Source organism: Oryzias latipes, chromosome 3 (genome assembly GCF_053564925.1).
Source record: "Oryzias latipes strain Hd-rR chromosome 3, Olatipes_Hd-rR_3.1".
In the NCBI taxonomy this organism is placed as follows: Eukaryota; Metazoa; Chordata; class Actinopteri; order Beloniformes; family Adrianichthyidae; genus Oryzias; species Oryzias latipes.
Genome location: NC_136239.1, coordinates 39,262,240 through 39,287,163, shown reverse-complemented (window position 1 = coordinate 39,287,163; position 24,924 = coordinate 39,262,240). Strand labels below are relative to the sequence as shown.

The following is a 24,924-nucleotide window of genomic DNA, read 5'->3' as shown; positions in this document are numbered from 1 at the left end:
AAAAATAATCACAATTTTTAAAGCAAACAATTCCATTCATGACGCCAGGCCACACCTAGCTGCAGTCACTGATCAGATTACATCATCCACACAAGATGTTATCAACTAGTTAATGGATGACTTATGTGTCTTTTTTTCCTGGAAGGAATATGTTCAACAAAGTTTTGTTTGTGATTGATATGATTGTTTTGGTTTTACCACAGATCCCCATCCCAATTAGCACAACCCTTTGCATTGTCCGGACTTGATAAAAAAAACACAGCATTGTGCCCCGGTTCTGTTGCATTTCCTAACCCAGTTCCAACCCCCCCCCCCCACAGACCCCATTCTCATTATGACCTCACAATGCTGGGCGGTAAAGGAGAAAAGGACAGTGGGTTCTATGACAGGTTTGAGCCAGGACTTAGTGGACATGATGGTGGAAAAGAAGAGCAAGTCAAGACAGAGAGCAGTCCTGGAGACCACCGGCCACAAAGGTGCTCCATCAGTGAAAGGCTGCTCTCCCAGAGGTGCTCGTCTGTAAGACTTCGATGTGGCTACTCACAGCACCCCATCGGTACTGAAGCTTGACTGAGGAGACATTTTTCACCATCCCTCACTGCACTCCAACATTTCTTCACCCTTTGTACCCACGTATAATATGTTTGCCATGCTACAGTCAGTGTATTTGTTTAAAGTAGAGTCCAGTAGAAACTCAGCTTCAGCTCCAGAACAGACAAACACCTTGACATTGTATCCCTGAGGTTTTTTGACACAATCCAGACAGTCCAGTTGCCAATGTTTTCTTCTAGATGGGGACCAAAGGTCACAGGTCACAATGTAGTGTCTCACAGTTGTCATAAAGAACTCTGATGCACTTTCCACTCGTAGCACAACAGCATTGAGTTGAATGCTGGGAACACACCTTTGTGGGTCTGTTCTGTGCACAAGAATGGAACAACAATCAAAAAGGGAGGACAATGGTGGAGCTCATCTCCTAAGTTAATTCACTTTTCAGTGATCCTACTTTACCTGATTGTTGTCTCCTTTAACTTTGGATACATGTTAAATAATTGCTTAATTTGTAAAAAAAAATATTTTGGATACATATTTGTAGCAACATACTTAAATATTTCCTACAAGACCAGTTTTCAATTGCTTTCTGCCTGGCTATTAGTGGCTGAAGAAAAACAACAGCAGCTTTTGGGTTATTTTAGAGTGTGGACGGACTTCAGGATGAGGCCCATGACTACCCTTCTTACCATTTTATGCTTTAGGCCTTTTTATGGTGGTTTACAAAGTAAGTGACTTAAAGCACAACTAAAATAAATAAATATCTGATGCTATTATTTTTTCTTCCAATTCCCACACAGGTCAAACTTAATGTGACAAATGTCTCCCAACATGTTAAGATCTAAATGGCAGATGGTTTACAAATTTGATAAAAAAAAAGAAAAAAAAGAAAAACTAAATCTAAATAATAATCTGTCCAGTCTATAAAATTGGGGCAACATTTGATTGATTTTTAACTCAGCCTTTAGAACAGAATCGTTTTAAGTCATATCCAACATTTTGAACAACACCATCCTTCAAAATAAATACATCTAACCCTTTGATATTGATTTTTTGTAGGATGTGACCGTTTAAGGACAGAGCACCATCGATTCTTTACGTCAACTTTTATTTTGAGTATAAAAGTTAGGGAAAAGGAAAAACATTAAATTTGACTGAGCTCTCAATGCCTTCCAGCACCTCAAAGAATTGTGCATGCTTTCAAAACCAAATTCTTATTTTTTATTAAGTATTTTTGATTGGCTTTGAATATTTGAAGTTTTTATCTGAACATTTAAAATGATAGCAGACTACTGATTTGTCCTGCTGTTACTGACTTTATACTTGCAAAGATTTGTGAGAGTAATTAGTTTAAGACATTGGACAGCAGCACAACATCCTTAAAATCTTAGTACAGTCTGATGGTTTTCCATTATTGAAGCTTGGACGGACTGCTCCTTCTTGCTTTTATTGTCCAGTGCAGGCACAGATTGTGAGTCCTAATTGTCAGGTGGATGTTACATTCGGAGTGTGTACAATTTGTGTGTCTAGACTCTAGACAGAGGCAGCAAACAGCCTTTTATTGCAGACATTTGCTGAGGTATGGTGGCTGTGTCAGGGTCTGGAGACGAGCATCACATTAGCATTAAAATTTATGCTACTTCACTTCAGCGAGAGGAACTGCAGCTGTAATGGCTGGACGAGCCCCTGCAGGGCAGTGCCCACAGAAAAGGCTTTTTGTTACCAAACCGCACAAAACAATCCCGCCCGACACCTGAGAAATGAGTTCAAAAAAGCTCCCAGATCCTCGAGAAGTTTTTAAATTCTGGACCGGCAGAAGCAGGAAAGCATTTTGCAGATGGAACTGATTGGATGCAACAGCGGACTAGATTTGCCATTCAGACTTACTACACCAATGCATAGCAATTTACGGCCAAGAGGTCCTGTTCTCACATAAACTGCTATGAGTATTTTTGTCCAGGCTAAACCATAAGGTAAAGCCTTAGTCCCAACTGCCCTTACAGGTAGATACGGGCTGTCTGCAAGTACAAGACTGACAAGCGTGTACAGGGCACGGAGGTGACCCCCATAAAACATCAAGGTCATTGAGCTTGTAGAGCAAAAATGTTCATGCACATTTTTTCCACAGGCAAGGTGAGACGCATCCATCCAAGCGAAGTGAACATCAGAAATGCAGTAATTTCTTTGTTTTTTTTCATCCAAAAATGTTTTCATTTCCAGACAAATTTATCTTTATATAAAAACATGTATTTTTCCAATAAAAGTCGTTATTTAAATCCATCAGAATTTGCAGGAATTTATTTGACATAGATCAAAAACTGAGCCAGAGTACAGAGCACAAAGGCAGGGCCAGTCATTTCAGGTACACACTGCTAACAGCCTCTTTCATCTATTAAAACAGTGTCCTTCAGCCATTGGTCATTTTCTCTCAATGCTTATTTTTTAATTCAAATGACTGGAAGTTTAATAAGTCTCTGTGTCAAAGATTTCTTAAAATTCACACAAGATAAAAGTAAATTGAAGGCTTTAAAAAAATTGTCCTTGCGTGTCACACATCACATCATATCATCCATACAAAGTTAAGTGCTGAATGGCTGAATAAACACTTTTCTAAATAAGCACATTAAATCTTTTTCTTTATTTTTTTTTAATTTTGGAGGACTTGACACCATTTTATGGGAAGCATGGCTGCTCCAATGAAAGAGATTCCTGGTTTAGTCATTTAGGTGTGGCTGTTCAAGTGTTTAAGTAACAGTTCACCGATTTCCCAAATGAAATCCAAAAGTGACCAAGATTAAAGTGAAGGAGAAATGGACAAGGATTAAAGTTAAAGTGATAGAAAAACAGGAGACACTATCCAAAGAAAACTTTTAAAAAGCTTTAAAAAAACAAAAAGTGGAGAAATATTGACAAAGACTTCCAAAGACCAATGGAAGATTAAACGTAAGCCTGTCCACATGAAAGCCAAATATAAAGAACTAAGACTTTTGCACAGAACTGAACAAACTGAAAAGAAAAGAGAAAAACCTGAATACACAGACTTGTCCAGTTATTCAATTATCAGCTGTTCAGAGACCATCCTCCAGCCCGATGATCTCTGGGATAGATTTTTAGAGTCCCAGAGCCCTGAACAGGATTGAATTAACGGGAAAAAGAATACAGCAAGGAATTCTAATCAAAAGACTTTGACTAAATTCAGCAAGTTTATTCATTTCTTAGTTTAAAAAACCACCATTGGGTGACAATTCTGCCAATTGTTTATTTTTGAATTTCTGATGAAGTCAATGAAGAGTAATTTATGTGATGCTTCAACTTCGACATTAGGAATGAATGCAGCTAAGCCTTATTTCTAACTGCCTTTATGGTTGGGTATGGGCCGTCTGTGGGGGAAAAATTGGCAAGCCTGTATGGGGCATACAGGTGGTCTGTGCAAAATATTAAGGTTGTAGATAATTTGGTGAGCTCACAGAGGGAAAACGTTACTGGTCAGGTGACAGGTCGTAGTGAACTCTTGGATACAACGTGTGGTGAAGGGTGAAGTAAGTGAGACGCAGACGTGTGGTATGGATTTTCCGCTTTTTTTAACCCTCGCAAACCTTCACACTACGCAAAGAGCCCCTTTAGTGCTGTTCACGTGTTCAGTGTGTTCTTCTATGGGCACTTACGTCAGCATCACCCGTTTGTCCTTTGGCCTTACGAATACTTCACCATTCACTTACCACAGGCACATAAATGGTATGTTCCATTTTCATTACACCCCTTTAGGTGGTATGAGCCTCAAGGGCTCGGACAACCCAAAAACTTGCAGCAGCCGTACGGAAGCATGTGGTTCTCGGTTTTTAATTACTTTTGATGTGAGCACTGTTCTCTGCGTACGAAGATCAGTCCCATGACTGCACTACTGACTTCCACTTTCACTGTATTGTTTAGTTACTTTAGCACCACAACAAATGGATTTGGTTCCTCAGCACTGCTTATGGGAGTTCCTATGGTCTGAAGTTTGCCTTCTGTCATAGTTTCATAAAACGGTATCATGTCAAAGAAGCAATATCATATCTGAAGGTAAAAAAAAAACTCCCAACAAGCACAGTTGAAGCCAAACAAGATGGGGACATCAGCATCCAAGGCAGTGCAGATTATCTTGCTGCAACGGAAACTATATGTTTGATATTCACACAAGCTTTCATTCACAACTAAAGAGCACCGACTTTAACACTGACTCACCACCACAGTGGGACAGGCAACAAACACACTTAGATGAACAAATCCTTCATTTGTTCAGAAGTTTACTTAAAACACCAACAAGTCTGGTCTGAAGTTCTTCATTCCCCCCATTGGTTTGATTAAATACATCCTTACAAGGGAAATTAGAACCCTCAACACATTTTGGAAATGACCCAGGAAATCATAACTGTTAAATTATTGTTTTGTTTAAAGCAAACCAGATATCAGAGTAACCTTCAATCTCATTGTGCAACGGACAATGACAATAAAGCAAATCTAATCTAATCTAAAAAAGAGATGCTCAACACTAGATTTTGAATAGTAATTATTAGGAGTAACTATATTGTCAATAAAATGGCATCATTTTCTTTTATTTGTGATGCATCTATGACTTAATAATTTAAATGGAATTGACATATCTATGTATTTTTTTTCATTTTTGTCTTGTTTTTCTTTTGTTTTTATGGCTGAAACTGCTAAAAGCAATCAATCAATGAATAAATAAAAAGTGAGACTAATACAAAAAAAATGCTTTTGAATTCTTCTTCCTGATAGTTAAATGGAAAATGGCGTATACTTATTTAGGGCTTTCTACCTTCCTCGAAAACCGCTTTTCAGTCACAGTCCCATCCCCAGTGTGTGAACACTGGCGCCAACCTTCCGACCTACCGTCCGACAGGAAGTACTCCACCTCGCCATTGTTGCCTTCATCGCCATCCTGAGCAAAGAGTTTGTAGACAAGCGAGCCAGCCGGAGCATCGGGTGAGACCACAGCGAGGTAGGGGGCAGGAACCATGCTCCACTCTGGGATGTTGTCATTGACATCCGTCACCGTCAGCTCCACTCTGATCAGGTACCAGTCTGGACCTAAAGATCAAAGAAAAGCAAAAAGCTGTTTAGAAACCGCCGCCGCTGAGCAGCAGGAGCGAAGAGAGGTTAACGCTGGTCTCTGCACAACAAACCACTTCTAGATTGTTCTTCATGGCTGCCCCAACCAATGTTCATTTACATGGAATTTGGTTAGAATAGTAGTTTTTATTAATTAATTTGAATTCTAATTATGCTTAATAATCCATCTTTTTTAATGACAAAATATGGGAGATTGAGCAGTCGTCAAACTCCTATATTCATCTCCAAAACTCCAGCAACACAGGCAGTCTGAGTCTAAGCCAGGCATAAACTTGCATCAAATAATATAGATACAAGTAAACCAGAGTGTGCTCGTAAAAATATGACTCCCCATATTAGTTATTTAAAAGGCGAGTTCAATGCTGAAGTCTGGAAGCGGTTAGTTCACTGCTCAGGCCGGACCTCTGATCCTCTCTACCCGTCTGTCCTGTATAATGCATCGACTCGGCTCTCGTGTCTCTTATCTTTTCAAAGTTAACTCTCAGAGTTGGTACTTCTATCAATATGGAACAACAAGAAAAGTCAATAGCAAATATAACTAGTTCTGAAGGAACTTTCAATTTTGAGAAGAGGCCAAAACTTCTTACAGAAAGATTTGCAGAATGAACGCAAAGCTTTATAGAAACCCTGAAGCCCATTCAAAGATCTGATTTGTTCTTTTGCATTACAGTTTAGCTAAGATGTGAAAATAATGGAACAATGGTCCTGAATAACCTCAAACTCCAAACTTTTAGGAAGATGCTGTTATTTTTCAACCTATTTCACTCTTAACACCAATAATTTAAAGTTTGACATCTCCTTCCATAACAAGATAAACTTCAATAAGTAAAAATGACTTAAAGTTCCACTCTAATCATCTTTTGATCGATTTTAAAGTTGAATGCTTTAAAATACAAAATATCTTGCACATATTTTAAAAGACCATGGTCTTTTAATTCTGATTATGCTGTTTTTAGGCAAAATCAGAAAACTTCCAGCAGGAGATCATTAGAAATTCATGTCTGTCTTTTGGATGGGACCATTTGTGCGGAGTAACCCCGCCCCCACTTCCCGTTGTTGAAACGTTAGCGTTGCAACAAAGGCATGCATAGAGCTATTTGTGTGCTGGTGGATGCATCAGAATGGAACACAGCAAGCAGTTTGTGGCCCCACCCAGCATGTTTTCTGCATCACAAATAAGCTCTTTTTCAAATGGTATATTTTTGTCTGCTCCTGATTAACAACATTTTGAATAAAGTAACATTTGAAAAATTGATTTTTTTGCTTCACTTTCATTATACATGTCCTCCATCATCAGAAAAATGTTACAAGAACATGTTAAAATCCCCCAAAAGACAATTTTCATCGCAGTAAAGATATCACACTTAACTATTTATTCCATATAATCTTTCTTTCTCAATTAACTACAACTGCTACCTCATGTTACATCACTGTATGTCCATGTGTTGTTGTTATTGTTTTTAACTACCTCAAACAAAAAAAACTGAGGAATATTTGATTTCCTAACGCTGACAAAGAAAATGTATTCTATTTTTACAAGATGAATCATGTAAAATTAGTATTTTTAGGGGAACAATAAAGTAGTGATTGGATCATTTTGTTACAGAGAAGTTTCTCTAAAGTCACTTTAATGCTGAAGGATTATAGCAGAAAAACAGACTACAACAACAAACCCTGAAAGCATATTTTGGATTTTGATTTCATCTACCTCACTATACCAAAGAAAAGAATATCGAGCTTCCATGGCGTGCATTCATTTTTAATAATGCACACTTCATCAGCCTTTATCCCTTACTTGAAATACTCACTGTGCCACTTCGCAAACATTCATGTTTCTACAATTACTATTAAAATACGTCCGACCGACAACAAAATGTAGCTCTCAACAAACTGAAAATACGTGAGGGCAATGCAGCAGTGTGCATCTGCATTATATGTGGCCGACGTGCTTTTGTGCTTAGTCGCATTTATAATGCATGCAAATGTCATCAGCCTTCATTGAAAAGCTCCAGCTTTTCTCTGTAGATACCAAAGCGGTCACAGGTTTATCATGGGGAGTACGTAAAAAAAACAACAAATAAACCTGAGCCAATCAGGATGCAGAACACAGCACTGTAAAAAAAAAAAGAGGAAGGCAAAGTACAGGAATATAATGTCAAAAAGTTATTTAAGTAAATAAGAGAGAAAATGGCCCAACTTTTTGCAGAATGAAATAAAACAGTCAGCTCAGCTAAACTGATAATGTGTAAAAGTGAAGGTGATTAACACAAAAAACCTCAATCTCTTAGTTTTCTGACTATTCTTTTCTCTTTTTTTCTAGCAGGAGTTCGTCGCCTCCATTTTCTCCATCTGTCAGTGCTTTCCATCCAACATTTCACCCATGCACATCCGACCAAACTAACAGCATAGTTCCTCCTGAATGGGCGGGATGCCCTCTGACACACTGTGCTAGGTCAGACTGCAACTTGCATCTTTTTTCTTTAATCTATGAGACAGCATCTTCAGAGCCTGAAGCTCCAGTTCCACCAGCGCTGCACATGCATGAAACACAGCAAGAGAGTCTTCTGCAGTCCCATTGAAGGAGTCCCTGAAGCAGAGCCCCGTGCAGCAAAGCTTGACCTATTTATCAGATTGAGAACATTTCTGTACTTTTCTACAACGGGAGGGTATAACCATAGATTACTGCACAGTAGTTTAGATTTTTCTAATCAGATTTATGAAGTATTGCCTTTCAATTAAGGTCTCACTTATACTGTATACATATTTGTAATTTTTTTGGGGGCAAAATGGTGACCAGAACAGACAGAAGAGGGGTGTTTCTCAGCTGTGATCAGGAAGCCAGGCTTGCAGTTCACTCTGAGTTTGACTCTCTGGAGTCAAAGTTCAAGTCCATCACTAACAGCAGTCATCCTCTCCGCTGACTCTTCTTTGAGCAGAGGAAACTCTCAATGCCAGGCTGTTGTTGCTGAGGTCATCCACCAACAGCCTCAGGAAATCATTTGTTCTCAGATGGTTTACCAGCTTCTTTAGGAGTGGAGGGAAAAAGGTTCCCAGCAACAAGCAGAGCCGGGAAAAAACTCTGGTAAAAACCCAACTTTTGCAGATTTGGTCTTTTAAATGGTTTATCAGATTGTTGTTCTCTGGCTGCTCCACAGCATGAACAGTTGGATCATTTTGATTGATAATTTATTTAATGTTTGATTTATTAAGAACAGGTCCATTGCATATTAATGAACATTAAAACCAAATGTAAATATGCCAGCTTTTAGCCATGGACTAGTTTCCATCTGCAGTCTCCTAACAGGAATTAGTTTATTTCAAACATTCAAGACAAAAATACTAAAGAAGGAAGAAAAAAAAAGTAAAATATATAGCTATACTTAGATATATCACTTGATTGTAAAAATGAAAAATAATAATAAGAAAATAAAAAAGGTACAATTCCATTTTTATACATTCACATAGACACACAAACCATGCTATTATAATTGCTATTAATAATACATGGACCCATTTTCATTTATATATGAAGTACGTGACACACTGAATCCATTACATGACAAGTTTGTCAAAAAGACATATAGGCTTAAAAAGGACTGAGGGAAAGCAGACAAACTTTCTTTTTTTTTGATAATCCAGTTCATAACTTCTAATTAGATTTTTTCATATTTATCAGTTCCAATGCAGATTATTTATCCAATCCATAAGTATTAATATTATCCATTAACAAAGAGGAAGTGCTTATTGATTACAAAAATCTTAATTTCAGAAATTCTTATTGCACATTGCATATCGGGTAGCAGAATGGAGGGCTTATTGATTGTGTCAGAAAATACTATTGCATTATTTATCTTTTTTTTTTTAAGAAGAAGAATAAATTAAACAGATTATAGGAGGCAGAAAGTACTGGCACACATTAGAATAAACAGGTAGAGACAGAATGCAGAATATGAATACAAACACAATGTAAACGTAAACCAAATATTTCATTTTATTAATAAAATGTTCTGATTCCTGGTCATAGTCTGTATGAGTCACGTATTTAAGCGTTTAATGCGAATGCTTGTGGAAATTTGTGGGCAATATGTCAATTTTCCCTCAGATGCAACTTATGGTTTTGTGTACGATTTGAGACTAAGTGGCACAGTGAGGCGTGGGAGTGGGAGTGGGTTGTATTCTATGTTCTGTGCGGTTTTAATTGTACCTATGAATCCCTTTTGAAAATGAAAAAAAAAGCCAATAAAATGATCTGGTGCAAAAGAAAAAAAGAGCGGAAGCTCATGCTCCAAGTGAAATGCCAAATTTTTAAGCAGCGTTTCTTGATGTTTGCTCTGCATTTGGGTTTAGCAGAATCCAGGTTAGAAACCTGGGGATCCTGAAGACCAAATAAGGCTGTGAGTTAGTAGAGAAAACCGGGTTTTTTTCTGATCATCACTATGCACTTCCAAAAATCAGAAATGACAAATCGCAGGAGCTCCAGCTGAGCCGCTCCTTCTCTTCATTTGCTTTGAGAATGTACTTTAGGAAGAACAGACTAGAGCTTTAATCCAGAGCAAATCAAGGAGGCCATCTCAGCATCTCAAATAGTAATTATAATCAAAGCCAAGCACTGTAAACAACAATCATATTGACACCGATACAACGGCGAGGCCCCAAGCAGCGATCACAACACCCAACCTCCAGAGCAACACACAGCAGCGATCACTAATCACAGCAGGAAGGTGGAGGTATGATTTCAAGCCTGGAGACCACTTTCAGCTGTGTCAGGTTTGATACCTATTTAGAAAAAAAAATGCCTCATTTATTCATTTTTGGAGACTCACATCAGTTAAAGTAACAAATAGAAGTAATGGAGGGGGAAAAGTGGTTGGTGTGTGACGGTGCATCAAGCCATTCATCCTGGTACTGGAGAGACACTATTTTCTGAGTGACATGGTGCCATCAGCTAATACAGAGCACAGCAGGAAAGAGCAGCAAAAAAGATAAAAAACAATAAGTTAAAAAACGAGCCAAGTGTCGCATGAAACAGGATTAAGAGTGAAGCGCAGCGGCTGAAAAATGACCCTGCTGGTTGTTATAGAAACAGCAGAACAACGTCAAAAAAAAGAAGATAGGAAAATTAAGAAGAGAAGGAGCAAGCACTTGCATGAATCAATGGCATTAGAGAAGACAGGCGACGGGGGACATTACAAGAAGAAACATAAGCAGACTTCAAAAGAAGACATAAGCGCTAAAGTAACCAGCCCCAGCTTATAAAATGAAAATATAGCTCTACACTTGACTTAGGGGTTCAGCTAAAGCGTTTGCCGGTCTCTCCTTCCACCCCCTCACCCCCCACACCTACATGTTCTTGTAACACATTCAAAATTAATTGGCAAAAGGACAACGCCGCTTTGGGAAAGAAGGAACGACATTACGCAGATAATAAATCACCAGGCTAATATTCAGAGCCAAACTGCGGCGCTCCGTCTCTCTCATTCACACGCCTTTCCCACTAATAACAATCATCAGTGGATTAGTGGCTAATGAAGGACCATAGGGAGATACAGATTGGTGTCACTGCCATCCCTCATGCTAACACTTCTCACTGGATCTAATGATAATGTCGCCGTCACCGAAACAGTGGGAACTCGGATTAGAACCGGTGCCAGAGGAGGCTTTTCTGTGGCCACCATTTGTTCCAAAAGGCAGAAGCTCTAAGCTTCACAGCTTCTGGAAATCACTCACCTGCTTCTCACACCGATGACCTCTGTGCTAAACTATACACAGCTCAATCAGTGAATTTTGCTGTCATATATTTTTATCAATATTACTTTTTTATATACTTAGTTACTTGTATTTTTAATAAGTAGGTCTTGTGATTTTGAAACAAACTAAATTGGAATTTTTAATTCGATCAATTTGCTGATGTATTCCTGTTCAGACAACATTCTCTTACTTTCATAAGTTGATTCACAATTGGTACTGAGTCATATATATATATATATATATATATATATATATATATATATATATATATATATATATATATATATATATATATATATATATGGGGTTGGGGTGTGGGGCTACTTGATTGAAAGATGTGTTTTGATATATGGAACAATCTAACACACTCAATTAAAGACACCAAATTGCAAATCACCTTCAAAAAACTTGTTAAAGAAAATAGCTTCCTGATTGAACCGTGTAGGTAAACTCCAGGTACAACTTAGAACTCAGGAGAAAGACACAAAACCGCCAGTCAGGGTGATTCTAAACAAACACCGTGATGTAAACAACAAACAAACCTAAAGGCTATATTAATGAAATGTATGTTTAGACACAGAACCTTTTTTTTGACTTATTAAAACCCTTTTAATCTTTGTGTATCTATGTAATGATGTGAATGTTTGTGCATTGCTCCCAAATTGCTCCACCCCTAATATCTGACGAGGTTATTTTCCAAATCCTGAATATGAAATGTAACGATAAAGACTCACTCAAACCACACAAATCTTTTCTTCTCAAAAACGGCAGCTTGTGTTGTTCATCTGTTATCGATGCTGCTTTCAGCACCAAACTGGGGGATAAATCGGCTTCATTATTCCTCTTTTAAGCTTGCTTGCATTTTAAATTAAGATAGATTAGTGATGGTACCAAAACTTAGTGTAACAAACCTAAATGAGAAGTTCTCCTCCAATTTGTTTGTTTGTCCTACCTTTTACCTGTGTGCAGCTTCTCACTGGATTCAAACCAGATTGGGGCGTGTTCAAACATCCTTAAAGGGAAACTAATAGGCTGTACCATTGGTTAAGGGGGGGTGGGGGGTGTTACTGCTGGTGCTAGAAAGTTCACTAACAAGATCAACGTGTTCAGGATGACAATGTTTGTGTAGTCCGTGGATGACTTACTGTACATAGGTACATATACATACATGTCAATAACTGCCAATTAATGCTGCAGTAAGAAGCTCCTGAGCGGCTTTGTGCACCTTTGAGCCATGACGTCTGTACTCCAGGACCTCTTGTTGTCTAAGTGTTTACAGGCAGTTTTGTTCTACCCCGTGTTTTTTCATTGATTTGTTTTTCTCAGCAATGGAATCCTGGACTTAACAGATGAAAGTCAACAGCTGATCTCTCTTTTCGTACACAGCAGCAGTCATTGTCATCATGTCTACATTTTGCAGTTTAACTAAAAATGTGGTAGAAGTAATATTTCCATCTGCAAGTTTCAACTGACTTCATTCTGCTTTTAGCCGTTTTTTTTTCTCCTAAAATTTGCAGTGAGTGTTGGGGACGTCACCTGAACATCACCTGAACTATGAGGTTCTCTTCTAACAGGAGACAGGGTGTCGGCTCCATGCAGCCAACCTTTAGAAGATCCGCTGGATCACCATAAATATTTTTCAAGTAGTTGCATTTTAAGAAACATTGAAAAGTTGTCCGATCTTTTTTGTTTTGTGCAAACTTGCCTGTGTACAGAATTGTTTTTTTTTGTGGATCTGAAGGGTTGATGTGTAAATAGATTCCAAAGACACTGAGGACATTTTACAAACAGATACCGACATGTTTTAAAGTAGAAGTAAAAGGAAATCGTCTTTGCAGTTAGTTAAATTCAATTATTAAAAAAAAAAAAAATTATTATGTGACTAAAATGGGCAGGTTAGGTCTAAAAATCAAACACATTTTATTTATTTTCTGCAAATTGATCTGAGTATCAAAGGGCTTGTAAATAAAAAAGAATTACGAACCTGTGATGAATATCGAAAAAATACATTCAAGTTAACTTTTTTATTTTTATTTTACTAATTGAATGTAATGTTTTACAGAAAACTCAGGACCTATGAGGTCATCGCCCTAAAAAAAAAATCTGTGTCCGTTACAGCAGTACATCTGAGCCCAGACTGAATTCTTCATGAATATTTGAAGCTCAAAGATCTGTTTGGACCGCTTGTGCTTTTGTCTAATGAACCAAACCTTTGAGGACAAAAGAAAGCAAAGAATAAGAACGAATAAGAATAAGAACGAATAAGAATAAGAACGCACAAACGTTGAAGCATAATAGCACAGGTATATTTACGAGGAGTTTCTAAGCCCGGAGCAAAAATGTTATGAAAAGTCTCAGCGTTTTTGTCCACGAACGGATCCAGTCAATCTGGACGAGCTGGAACAATTTCCCATCGACAAATGGGCTTCATCACGTTAGGAAAAACTAAGCCAGGTTGTTGGAGTTGTAAATTAGAAAAGACACACTATTGACTACTGCCAGAGGCTAATTAAAGTCTTTGGTTGTTTTAGGCCAGGATTTGTGTTTAACATTATAATTAACCTTAATCGAGTGTGTTTTTCTTTCTTCAGGAACCAAATAAACTAAAGAGCTTTTTTTTATTATGTTAAATTAGAAACTAGTGTTTTTCTTTCATTTCTAAAGTCTCTCTATTTTGTCAACATAAAATCTGTTCAAGTCTTTGTAGTATCAATTTTTCTGCACTCATTTAATAACCTATTATAGACAAATAGTTGATTTTTATAGATTTAATATGTTTAATTCTGGATAAATTTTACATTGTAGATCATTAAAAACATTTACTGTAATTTCCAGACTACAGAGTGCACCTGAGTATAAGCCGCATTACATTTTTAAAGGATAAACCATTTCGTACATACATAAGCCGCACCTGGCTATAAGCCGCATGATCCCACATTGAAACATGTGTTGTCGAATGAGGATGTGTTTGTGCTGAAACCGCAAGCTGCATGTGTAAGAAAGAGGAGGGAGGGCGTGCAGCGTAAGATGAAGCGAGAGCGCACAACAGAAGTGTGTTGGGGGTGCGCGTTCATGTTTGATATACAGAGTGAAGGAGAACTGTAATAAAAGAAGGTTTCCTCCAGAAGAACGGTGAATGATTCTTTATTAACCCTTGTGCTATCCTTGGCACTTTAACATTGGGAGTTGGGTCATCTAGACCCGCTAGACAGTGCTCTGAACCTTTTTTCTTCAATGATTTGTGATCTTCACTGGTGTCCACGGATTACATGAAATCTTTCCACCTTTATACACCTTTGTTATGCTAGGGAGAACACGTCAATGTAAGGGTGGGGTCATCTAAGATAGTACAAGGGTTAACCCGCTCTGGAGGCTCTGAGCGTCCCAACGGGAAAAGTGAACCCCGAAGGAAGATCCGCCTTCAGCGGAGAGGATCTCCCCTGCATTTTCACCTTTTGCAGAAAGTTCTGCATATGGATACCACATGGATACCACAAGGATTTGAACTATAATAAACACATTCATCTTTGCTAATAATTTACTTTTTCTGCGAGTCCTGTATTCAAACGTAAAGGGCTTCTGGGGGAATTTCCATTGTATTCATTTCCATTACAAGCTGCGTGCATTCCTAAGTGCGCGACACGGCCACCCGCCGGAGGATTTTGTGTTTGGGGGGGGTCCCGACACCGCGACTCCTGCTGCTTCATCACAGCAGTGATCAAAAATCCCACACAGCTCCACTCCAAACAGTGCCTGTGACGCGGCAGTAACACTGCAGCAGTATGGTAGTAACAGCACTAACAGGCCTGGTTAAAAAAAACATACCGGTAAAAGTCACTCAGGGCAGCATTGACTTATAGGCACGCAAGCCTCGCCTCCTGTGCACTGAAACCATGGAAGTCTTCCTCCTCAGTGTGGGATTGGATTAGCTTCAGATATTCTTCGCCACACACTCTCTCAGTCTCTCCTTCGTTGTCGTCAGTGTTTCTCTGAGGTAAACTCACTCCAGAGCTTGCGCTGTCCTCTCCGTCACGCAGCAGACTGGCTTTTCCAAACCCGTTGGTTGGTGATGGTGGATTTTTTCTCACTGCTTTTAACGACTGCTTCTAACTTGAAAGCTGCGTCATATGCTTTCTTCTTGCATTTTCCATGATGAGGGTCTGTTGGTGCTATTCATTCACAAAGCAGGAATTTACATTAAACTTGCGTCTTCCTCGACACATATACCGTACTCCCCCTGTTTCACTCTTACCCTTTCTGCTAGAGCGCCCCCTAGCGGCCGTTATAAAAAAATGCATAAAAAAAGAAAAGAAAAAAAATTCCTAAATTAGCCGCATCATTGAATAACCCGCAGGGTTGAAAGCGTGTGACAAAAGTAGCTGCTTATAATCCAGAAATGACGGCAGTTTTAATTTTACCTAATTTGTATAACAGCATCCAAATAGCTGAATTAATAAATCATAAAATATCTATAATTTAATCAGATGTTTTAGATTCAGTATTAAAAAAAAAAATCTTTTCAATCGTCTCGATGGGCTTCGTAAACCAATAAAAATAGAGGAAGGATTTAATATTATTTGAGATGTGAAGACTAAAATCTATAATCACTAAACTATTCATCTCAAAACTTTGGAATATAGTAGAGATTAAACGGTTCACCTTACCCACAATTCATTTGAAACCTCAGTTTTGTTTCGGGTTATGATTTGTATACCGTGTTTCTTTATTTTTTGCAGGGATTACATTGTAGAATAGACCTAGTAACCTATTAATAGTAAACTCCTCACAATAAAAAAACATATATTTTTTAAATTTACTAAGTGGCAATGAAGAAAAATCTGCCAGATGGCTTATACCTATCCTGGTTTAATGTTATAAAACAACAAATAATCCATCCTTTAATTTAGCTCAACATAAGTCTGACATTTTTAACATCAACCTATGTACAGTAAAGATGCAATGATATACTTTCGATTTGCTTCAGTGGTCTAACATATGGCTCAGATTCAAACCAAGAATACTAAGAATGATCAAAAACAATAAAAAAAATGAAAAAAAAATCTACGTCTTCCAGTTCATTCCAATTTTTACTCAAATCAGCACAAACGTCACAAAAGAACACTTAATGTAATAAAAAAAAAAGTCTTGCAGTCATATTTCAAACTGAAACACAGATTCATAGAAAGATCTTCACCACAAAACATGAACTTTATGAAGAGTTTGTTTGGAGTCAGCGAAGGAAATCTTAGCAGCAGCATCTCAACGCTGACTGCACTCCACAGCATGAGATCATAGGCGAATATAGACATGTACACATTAGATGCGAGTGTACACGGAAGTGTTAATGCCCCTGTATATATGCAATGCAACAAACAAACAGCACAGCAAAGGCTGCACTTCTCTCATGTAGTTTTGGTTCAATGTTCTTTTGAAATCCTGACAGGCTTTTACTTCCTGTCAAATGGATTTTTTTTTTCATTTCTTTTTACGAGTTTTAACATTCTAAAAATACATAAAAGGTCTTTCTTAATGACTTCTCACATGATAAAATAGCGTGTGGTTGGAGAAAAAACCGTAGAAACAGCTATAATTCCCTGTAAATTGTTTTTCGTTCTTCGAAATCTTCATTGCAGCTCTTCACATCTAAAACTTAAAACATTCTTCTATGATATTTTAATTTGTGTTTCTTTTTCTGGTACTACAATTCAAAATCTAGTCATGTTTTTTCCTCCCAAATTTATTCAATCGCATTCACAACAGTGGAAATGTCCAAAGCCTTTACATTTTGTTTCCATATTTGCCTTTCTGTGACAATGAGACCCAGGTGATCACTGCCCCTGCTGCCCAGGGCTTCATGCAGGTGAGACCACCACCAAGTAGAACTGCCCTCAATACAAGTCAATAAATGTCAGCTCAGTCTTTCAAAAAATGACACATTCAACTGTCTACTGCAGCTCTGATCCATTTCCTGCTCTATACTTCATTACACACTCTTCTCCTTCATGATGAGCAGTTTTTATCAAAGATGGTTCTCTGGAGCAAAAAGATCCTGACATGTTGGCCTCGACACTGAGTCAGAACATGTTTGATCTGCTGTCTTCCAGCAGATCACACGTATTTAAAGAGTAAATGCTCAACTTCCTGCTGGAGGTGGGACGAGGAGCATTGGTTCAGGAAGCCCAGGGCCTCCTGAGTTTATGGTAATCCTGTTCAGCTCTGTGGTTTACCGCTGCTGTTAAACATATCAAAGGTAAACAGTCGCTGCATTTAAGAATAAAAATAGACAAACAAAACAAACAAATGAAGCGGCACTTCGGATTGGTTGAACTTTAATTGTGGGACCAATCAGGGGAGCAGATGTGGTCATGTGACCCACTGCCTCATAGCACTGACTGTATCTGAAAACTGGAGTGTGACATCACCGCCAGAAAATGGCTTTATTCCACCAGAAGCCACTTCAGTAACGATTTTTTTTGCGGTATGGACGCTGCCATCTTGGAGCTAGACGTTGTCAGTAAGCAGTGATTGATCTGAGTTGGTCGATGTTCTATGGCGACCATTCTCGCCAATCAGGAGTAAGCTTGTTGGAAGTCCACACCCCTACCAGTTTTTGAAAGCGGGCTTTATGAAATTTGTCAATCAAATGTCTTTAACACTGGACAAAGGGGCCCAGCAGGCTCCACCTACTTTTATTGAGGCCTCTGATTGGTTAGTTTGTTTATAACTTGAAAAATATAACAGAAAAATGTATTTAAAAAACAGAGGATTATCAAGAACATGTCAAAAAAGTTATCAGAGCAAGACTGGTTATTCTGTCAAATAGAATGACATATTAGCTATTTATATTTTTATAGATGTCTATGGGATTTTGATTTCTTGGCACCAGCAGGTACTTCCGTGGCAATTGTCCATTAAGGGCATTGAGTTGTGTAAACGTGCCTTAACCTAAAAGTCAAAGAACAACCCCGTGGCTGAGATGAACACTCACAGGGTCAACAGGCTGGAGGAATCCATTCATGCTCAATCAACAAGGCGAAGGCAAAGCTTTACCATGCATAAAACTGCTCCATGCTGAGCAGAAAGTTCTCTCGGTGAAAACCGATTCTCCTGCATGTGACGGAACGTCCAGATCTTTTCTCCTTTTTCAATATCTTCACTGCTCCTTGTCACGTTCTCGCCCACAGCTTCTGTGGTTTTTAGGTGTGGTACAGAAAGTTTTGCTCCTTTCTCTTCATTCCTGAGCTATACACCAATGAACCGCCATTTATCCGCAACGGTGGCACAAAAAATGAGAACACGTTTTTGCCAATTCCAAAGAAAATATGCGAGGCTAGAAATCGGGATGGAAGTTACTCTGAAGTAAAAGGCACAGAAGAGTGCCCCCTCCCTCCTCTGCTCTCTTTCCTTGACCCTGATCAACACTTCTCTGTTTTCAACTCAGTTCTTTTGCCATCTCCCCCCTTGCCTGTCATCCATTATGTTGACAGTACTGATTGCATAATGTGAAAGTGCTCATTTCGGCAGGTCGTCTCTCTCTTTGGAGCTGTCTCATTAGCTTCACATTCAGAACTCCGTTGTCTGAAATCTTCTGAGAAAGAGGCTGTGTACCTGACAGCAGCAGCGCTGCCAGAGTGTCCGTGGGTGTGTGTGCACACGCATCCAAACCCTGTCCTCAAAGCACACCCACATCCTTAAGAGAGGCAGGGACAACGGCGGGCACGCCAACGAGAAAAAACCATACATATTCTGAAGAGAGATACAGAGAAAGAGTGTAGAAGCGGCAGTTAATTAAATGCTCTCAATGAGGATTAAAAAGGTGGTGTGGCTCTTGCTGGTTACTGTTCTTTCTACAATCTGGACCGTCTCTTAGTCAGTTCTTTTTTTCAAATTTTCAGAAAAAAATGAAGTGATGTGTGGCAGCCAGCAAGAACAAAAGGCAAAGAGAGAATTCAGTCGGCACACTAACTGGCAATGATACAAATGAATAATCAACAAATCATCTGCTTCTTTTTCTACTGTTACACCTCATAATAGAAGTTTGAGTTGCATTACTGCCACAGACCATACCTGTGGAAAAACCTGTTATCATATTTGACCCATCCTCTGGATGTGGCGGGCAGCTGCAGTCACAGCCGCTCAGGAACCTGCCTGGTATTTCAACACCCCCAAAATAACCCTTATTGCTGAGTATAAAGCAGTGAGGCAATGGGTCCCTTTTGTAATAGTCTTTTTTATGACGCAGCTGTGGATTTAAACCATTGACTGTATAATGAGAACTGGGCTGTGTGACCCTGTGTTTCCTAATAGTAATAGTAATTGCTCAGATTGTTTCATAAGTTTACATTTTTGAAATGCAGGACTTTTATAATAAAAAAAAAAGAAAAGAAAACGGCTCCTCGAATTATTCAGAATTCACAGAAAACTACCTGTGCTGGACAGTATACTTATCATGATTTACTAAAGTTTCAGCCCATTTTCAAATTTTTTTTTTTACAGAATGAAGATTTAAAACTTAAAGAAAACAATGACACATTTATGTTACAGGGCTCCAGACTGCGAGCAATTGGTCGCATTTTGCGACCAAAATTTGAGAGTGTGCGACTGAATTTTACATCCAGTCGCACATGTGCGACCAGTAAATTTGCCTCCCCCACCCTCCGTTTTTTTTTATACATTAAACGTGGAAGGGGCACGTCAATGATCAATGAAATAATCAATGAGACGCGAGCGCACACGCACGCAGGCAGACACACACACTCGCGCACATACTCGTGAAACGCGAGCACGTACACTCTCGCGTGATGCCTGTGTGTGAGGCGGCCACTGCGTGTGAGAAGAATAGGGAAAGTCACTGTGAGTGGCTAAAATGCGTGTAGGGGGAGGGCCCTAAAGATAATTGAGCGCGCGTAAACATCTGTGGGAAGGAAACTGAAACAAATATCATCACAACCTGATATGTGCGTCTGAGCTTTGAGTAAGCGAACTATTGATTCGTTCTTCCGACCTACGGCTAGTGTACCAGTGCCAGAGTGTACAGCAGGGGTCTCAAACTCGCGGCCCGCAGGCTATTTGCGGCCCCCAAGATGATATTTTGCGGTCCCCGCCTTAATATGAAGGTTTAATGTTACTGCAGCCCGTCAGTTTGTATGAAAGACACTTTTTCATTGTCGTGCGCGAAGCTGACCAACCAATCACAGTGGGGTATATGACTCTTGGGGGGCGTGGCAATGACAGGGTTTGAAAGCAGGACACCTGACAGCCCCCTCCCCGGACCACATTAAGGAGTTCCTTACTTTCCTTTAGAACGTATTTATTCGCTCGTAATTTTCTAAATACATGCAGTCCGTGCTGAACTTTTCTCTGGGCCGCACAGACCCGGAGGAAGGTTTAGGTTTTGGTTACGGTTACGGCGGCGCATCATACGGGTTACGGCAGCACGCCGCTCCCGCGGGAGTCGGGTCAGCTCAGGAGAATAAATGTCCCTCACCTACATGCGTGACAGCTAAAAGGCTTGAACTTTAAACGCGTGCGAGCAAAAACAACATTAGTTTTAGACACACTGAAAATACGTGGGGAAAATGCAACGATAGACGTGTTTGAGATGAACCGGCGGCTCGCCTAGATCGTTGGGGACACCAGGCGGGGGGGGGCTGTGAGATGAAAGCGAATCTGCAGCAAGACTGAAGGACAACAGGAAGTTGGAGTTGTCCTTAACATTCAATTTAGTTTTAATATTCTTCTCCCCCTTAGTATGATCTGTGTTATTATATATTTTATGATTATTTTAAGGTTTTGTAATGTATGTAGCCTTTTCTAATGAATTGGTATTTTAAATTATTTTAATTAATCACTCCACTACAAAAACCATCAGGACACATGTCCCATAATGCATTGTTTTATAGTCTGTAGGGCAGCTTTCAGTCAGTTCAGTTTCCAGCTGTGTCCGGGTAGGTTTGCCCCTTGCTCCCACCCCTTTCTCGCGATATTTTTGCGATGACTGACAGTTGATGTTGGAGCAAAAACAAAAATATATGTCACACACCAGGTGATCTGCGCAGCGTTGAGTTCACCTGGGTGATCTCAAACACACTTATTGAGCATCTTGGCTGCACCTATTTGGTGTCACAAAGATAAATTTCCATCCGTTTTCTTAACTATTTGTACTGTCATGACAGCGATGCTGCTGTCAGTTTACCTTGTTGTTGCATCTTCAAAAGTGCAGATTAAAATGTGACACTGAATTTGAAACAGCACATTGTAATTTCTGCATCTATTATTAAAGTATTTATTAGTAATACAGTGGAAATTAGTAGATTTGGTTAGAATGTTGATTTACGGTATGCGCCCCTAAATCTTCTGGTTGTGCCCCTAAAATTTTCAGTTAGGGGCCATTGTGCTCCTAGTGAAAAAAGTTAGTCTGGAGCCCTGTGTTATTTACAAAATTTTAAAAAGTGTATTTGGTTTTTACACTGCATTATCTGCCCTGAGCTTAAGTCTTGGATTACTTTTTTGTAATCATTACTTATATAATTACTGTGCTTTTTGTTCCTGAATCAGATTCTGATGATTAGGAGGCTGATCCAAGGTTTTTACATTTTTTCTTGTTGATTTAATTTTAAGAATATTTTTATTCTAAAACAAACTACTGTGTTGATTAACATGCTTTAAAACAATAAAAATAAAAAGTGGACATTGAGGCTCCACCAGTCTTTTTTTCTTCTTTTTGGAAAGGGAAACATCAGAAAGAGTCTTCTTTTATTTTTTCAAAAATAGATTGACTTTCTTGGCAGGTTCTCTCCAATTTTACAAACTAAAAGTTAATTGTTCCATCCCTGATCTACTCCCAGTTGCAGCAGAAGCTGATGGGTAGTTGAGGGGGTCGACAGTCGCTACGATAATGAGCGATAAACCGTGATGGATCTGACTCCCTGCTCATTTGGGCTCAGTGAAAATGGCAGCTAAAAGCTTCTCTGTGGAACTATGGATTCCAGTCCAAAAGCCCAGAAACTGGCATTGCTCCAACTGTGAGAAAAACAAGTGGAAGGAGGGAGCGAAGGAAAGCAATATGGAGAAGGGGACAGAAGGAGGCTGAAAGCCTGAGTAAAAACAATGGGACAGAGGAGGTGCAACTTCACGCAACAGTAGTTACTTTCCTCTAAATCGAGGACCCTCGCTGAATTTAAAGATTTTTCTTATTTGTTCTATGTGTTTGTGGTGAAACGGTAGCCCTGGTCTCACGGTGTGGAGGGCTAAACAAACCATTGTAAACTCACTCATATTTTTCAGCAAAAATCCGCCATGAAGTGTCCGACCTTTGTTTAAGTAGTTTTAGACAAACAAGATTAAATGAAAGCATCGACACCCTGCTTTTTCTGGAGACATAAAAGCAGCATGAGGGGCTTTTCTGTGGCATCCTGATTCCCTCTCTTTACAAATGTTCACTTCTCATCATGCTGTATAGAAACAAGTATGGAAACAGTAAAAATGGATTTAATTTGTTTTGTGTGCCTCTTTATCTTGTGTTGATTTATGTATTTATTTTTATATTAGGGACCCACTCTGTAGAAAACAGTTTTTGGTGTTTTTTAACTTGTTCTTGAGACACTTTTCTGATGATGGAGGAAACATATGAAGAAAATTAGGCTTCAAACTGCATTTCTGAGTATCATTGCTTATCAGGAGCAGCAGATGTAAAAAATGCTGTTGGAAAAAAGCGTATTTGTAACGTAGAAAATCCGCGGGGTGGGCCACAAGCTCCCAACTCCGCCCCATTCTGATGCATCCACACTTCATCTATGTCTTTGTTTTCCTCGTCTGAGCTGGAATCTGGCTCAAAACTGTACGGCTGGATAGCTCCAATTTTGCTCACCTGCTTTTTGTTGGACCCCTAATCTTGGGTTGGGGGTGTGAGGGGGCTGTAAACTAGTTGGAGAGAGTGTAAACAGAGAGCTCAGTTATGGGTGATGGGAAGGGGGGCAGGGTTGCTCCATGCCACTGTGTGATGGGGAGGCATTGGCAGAATCTTCACGATTTCAATTTACCGCCCGATTTAAAAAAAAATCGTTGGCGAGGTCATAAATGTATTAACCCACAGTCAGCCATCAGTCGGATTACCGGCCAGCAGAAGCTCTGATTGGACGATGTGTAAATGTCTCCAGACAGTGGCCGTCCGTATCAAGTGCCACTGGCCACCAGCCACCCGGTAGGCTGGGGATGTATACAAAGAGGGTCATTCTGCTTGTCACTGGGCTGCCACTGCACGACCTAGAAATGTGCCTAGGTGGCCACACAGTGTCAACTTTAGAGAAAAAAACATCCACTTACTGTAAAATTTAAACTTTTCTCTTACGTAAAAGGGCTGGGCGTGTTAAACTGCGACTGCCAGCTACCAATTTAGTCATCTGTCAAATTTAGTAAAAATGGTGCATTTAGGTAGCCCCACAGTGGCATTTTGGGGCATGTGACTCAAGTTACAGTTTTTTTCAGTCGCTTTATTACAATTCTCAGATCAGAATTGAAGTTTGCAAATACGTGTGTGCATTTCTCAAAACAATTTGTACAAACAGCAAAACACTATGGATTTCTTGCAAAAGCCTGTAACTTGCTCAAAATCTTTAGTTCATCTCTGAAAACTAAGTCTTTATGTCATTGAACATGTCAGTGCCATCAGAATGTCAAGTCCTTGTGTCATTGTCTACGAACAAGACAGTCAAATTACTCACTCATGTTGTCAATATAACTGTGTACTTTAGAGGGAGGTTCTGATGGAAACTATGGCTAAAGTTTGGATGACAATTATTGTAAAATGGAAGTTACACCTTTTTTGTTAGAATGCAAGAGACTGGACAAGATTCACATTTACACTTTTATTGTTCATATTGTTATTTGTTGACAGACCATGTCATACCAACATAGAAAAAAGCCACTGCAAACAGTAACACAAAGGGAAAAAAAGATAGGACAATATTCTGTACAACAGTACAGGCAGTGCAGTAGGAATTGGTGTGGTCTTCCTACACCTCTTGTCGTTCCTGTATGTTAGGCCACAAATTCTCATCCGCGTCACAGCGAATATCCTCTCTTGCAATGCAGCGAAATATGTTTGTCACATTATGACAACTTGGTCAACCATTTTGCAGTTAATGACTTATACGATGAACTAATGACTAGATGTTTTGAGGAGTAAGACTATTGCACAGTGAACTATATAATACATTTTGATCAACATGACATAAACAATTGATAATGTAGCAAAGAGCAGAGAATTGTACATAATCATTTGCATGGATGTACCAAAGCAATTGCAACTTGTTCAAAGAAGTGAGAAACTGCTTATATGATGTGCACAAGTGACATCATGATGTGAAGATTGAACAAATAGTTTTGGGAATTTCATTCTGATCTGAGAATTGTACTAAAGCAACTGAGAAAAACTGTAAGCCCCAGTGTTTCCATCCAAGAGATGAAGCATTGAAATGAAAGATAGATAGA

General features: G+C 39.1%; 1 protein-coding gene across 1 annotated transcript in view; it reads right to left on the bottom strand.

Annotated features, from left to right (window-relative positions):
• Positions 1–24,924, bottom strand: part of si:ch211-186j3.6 (neural-cadherin) — a 445,044-nt gene that overhangs the window by 234,472 nt on the left and 185,648 nt on the right. The window contains exon 2 of the mRNA XM_023953704.2: positions 5,446–5,643. Within this exon, the coding sequence (XP_023809472.1) occupies positions 5,446–5,643 (198 nt within the window). The remainder of the gene's footprint in view (positions 1–5,445; positions 5,644–24,924) is intronic.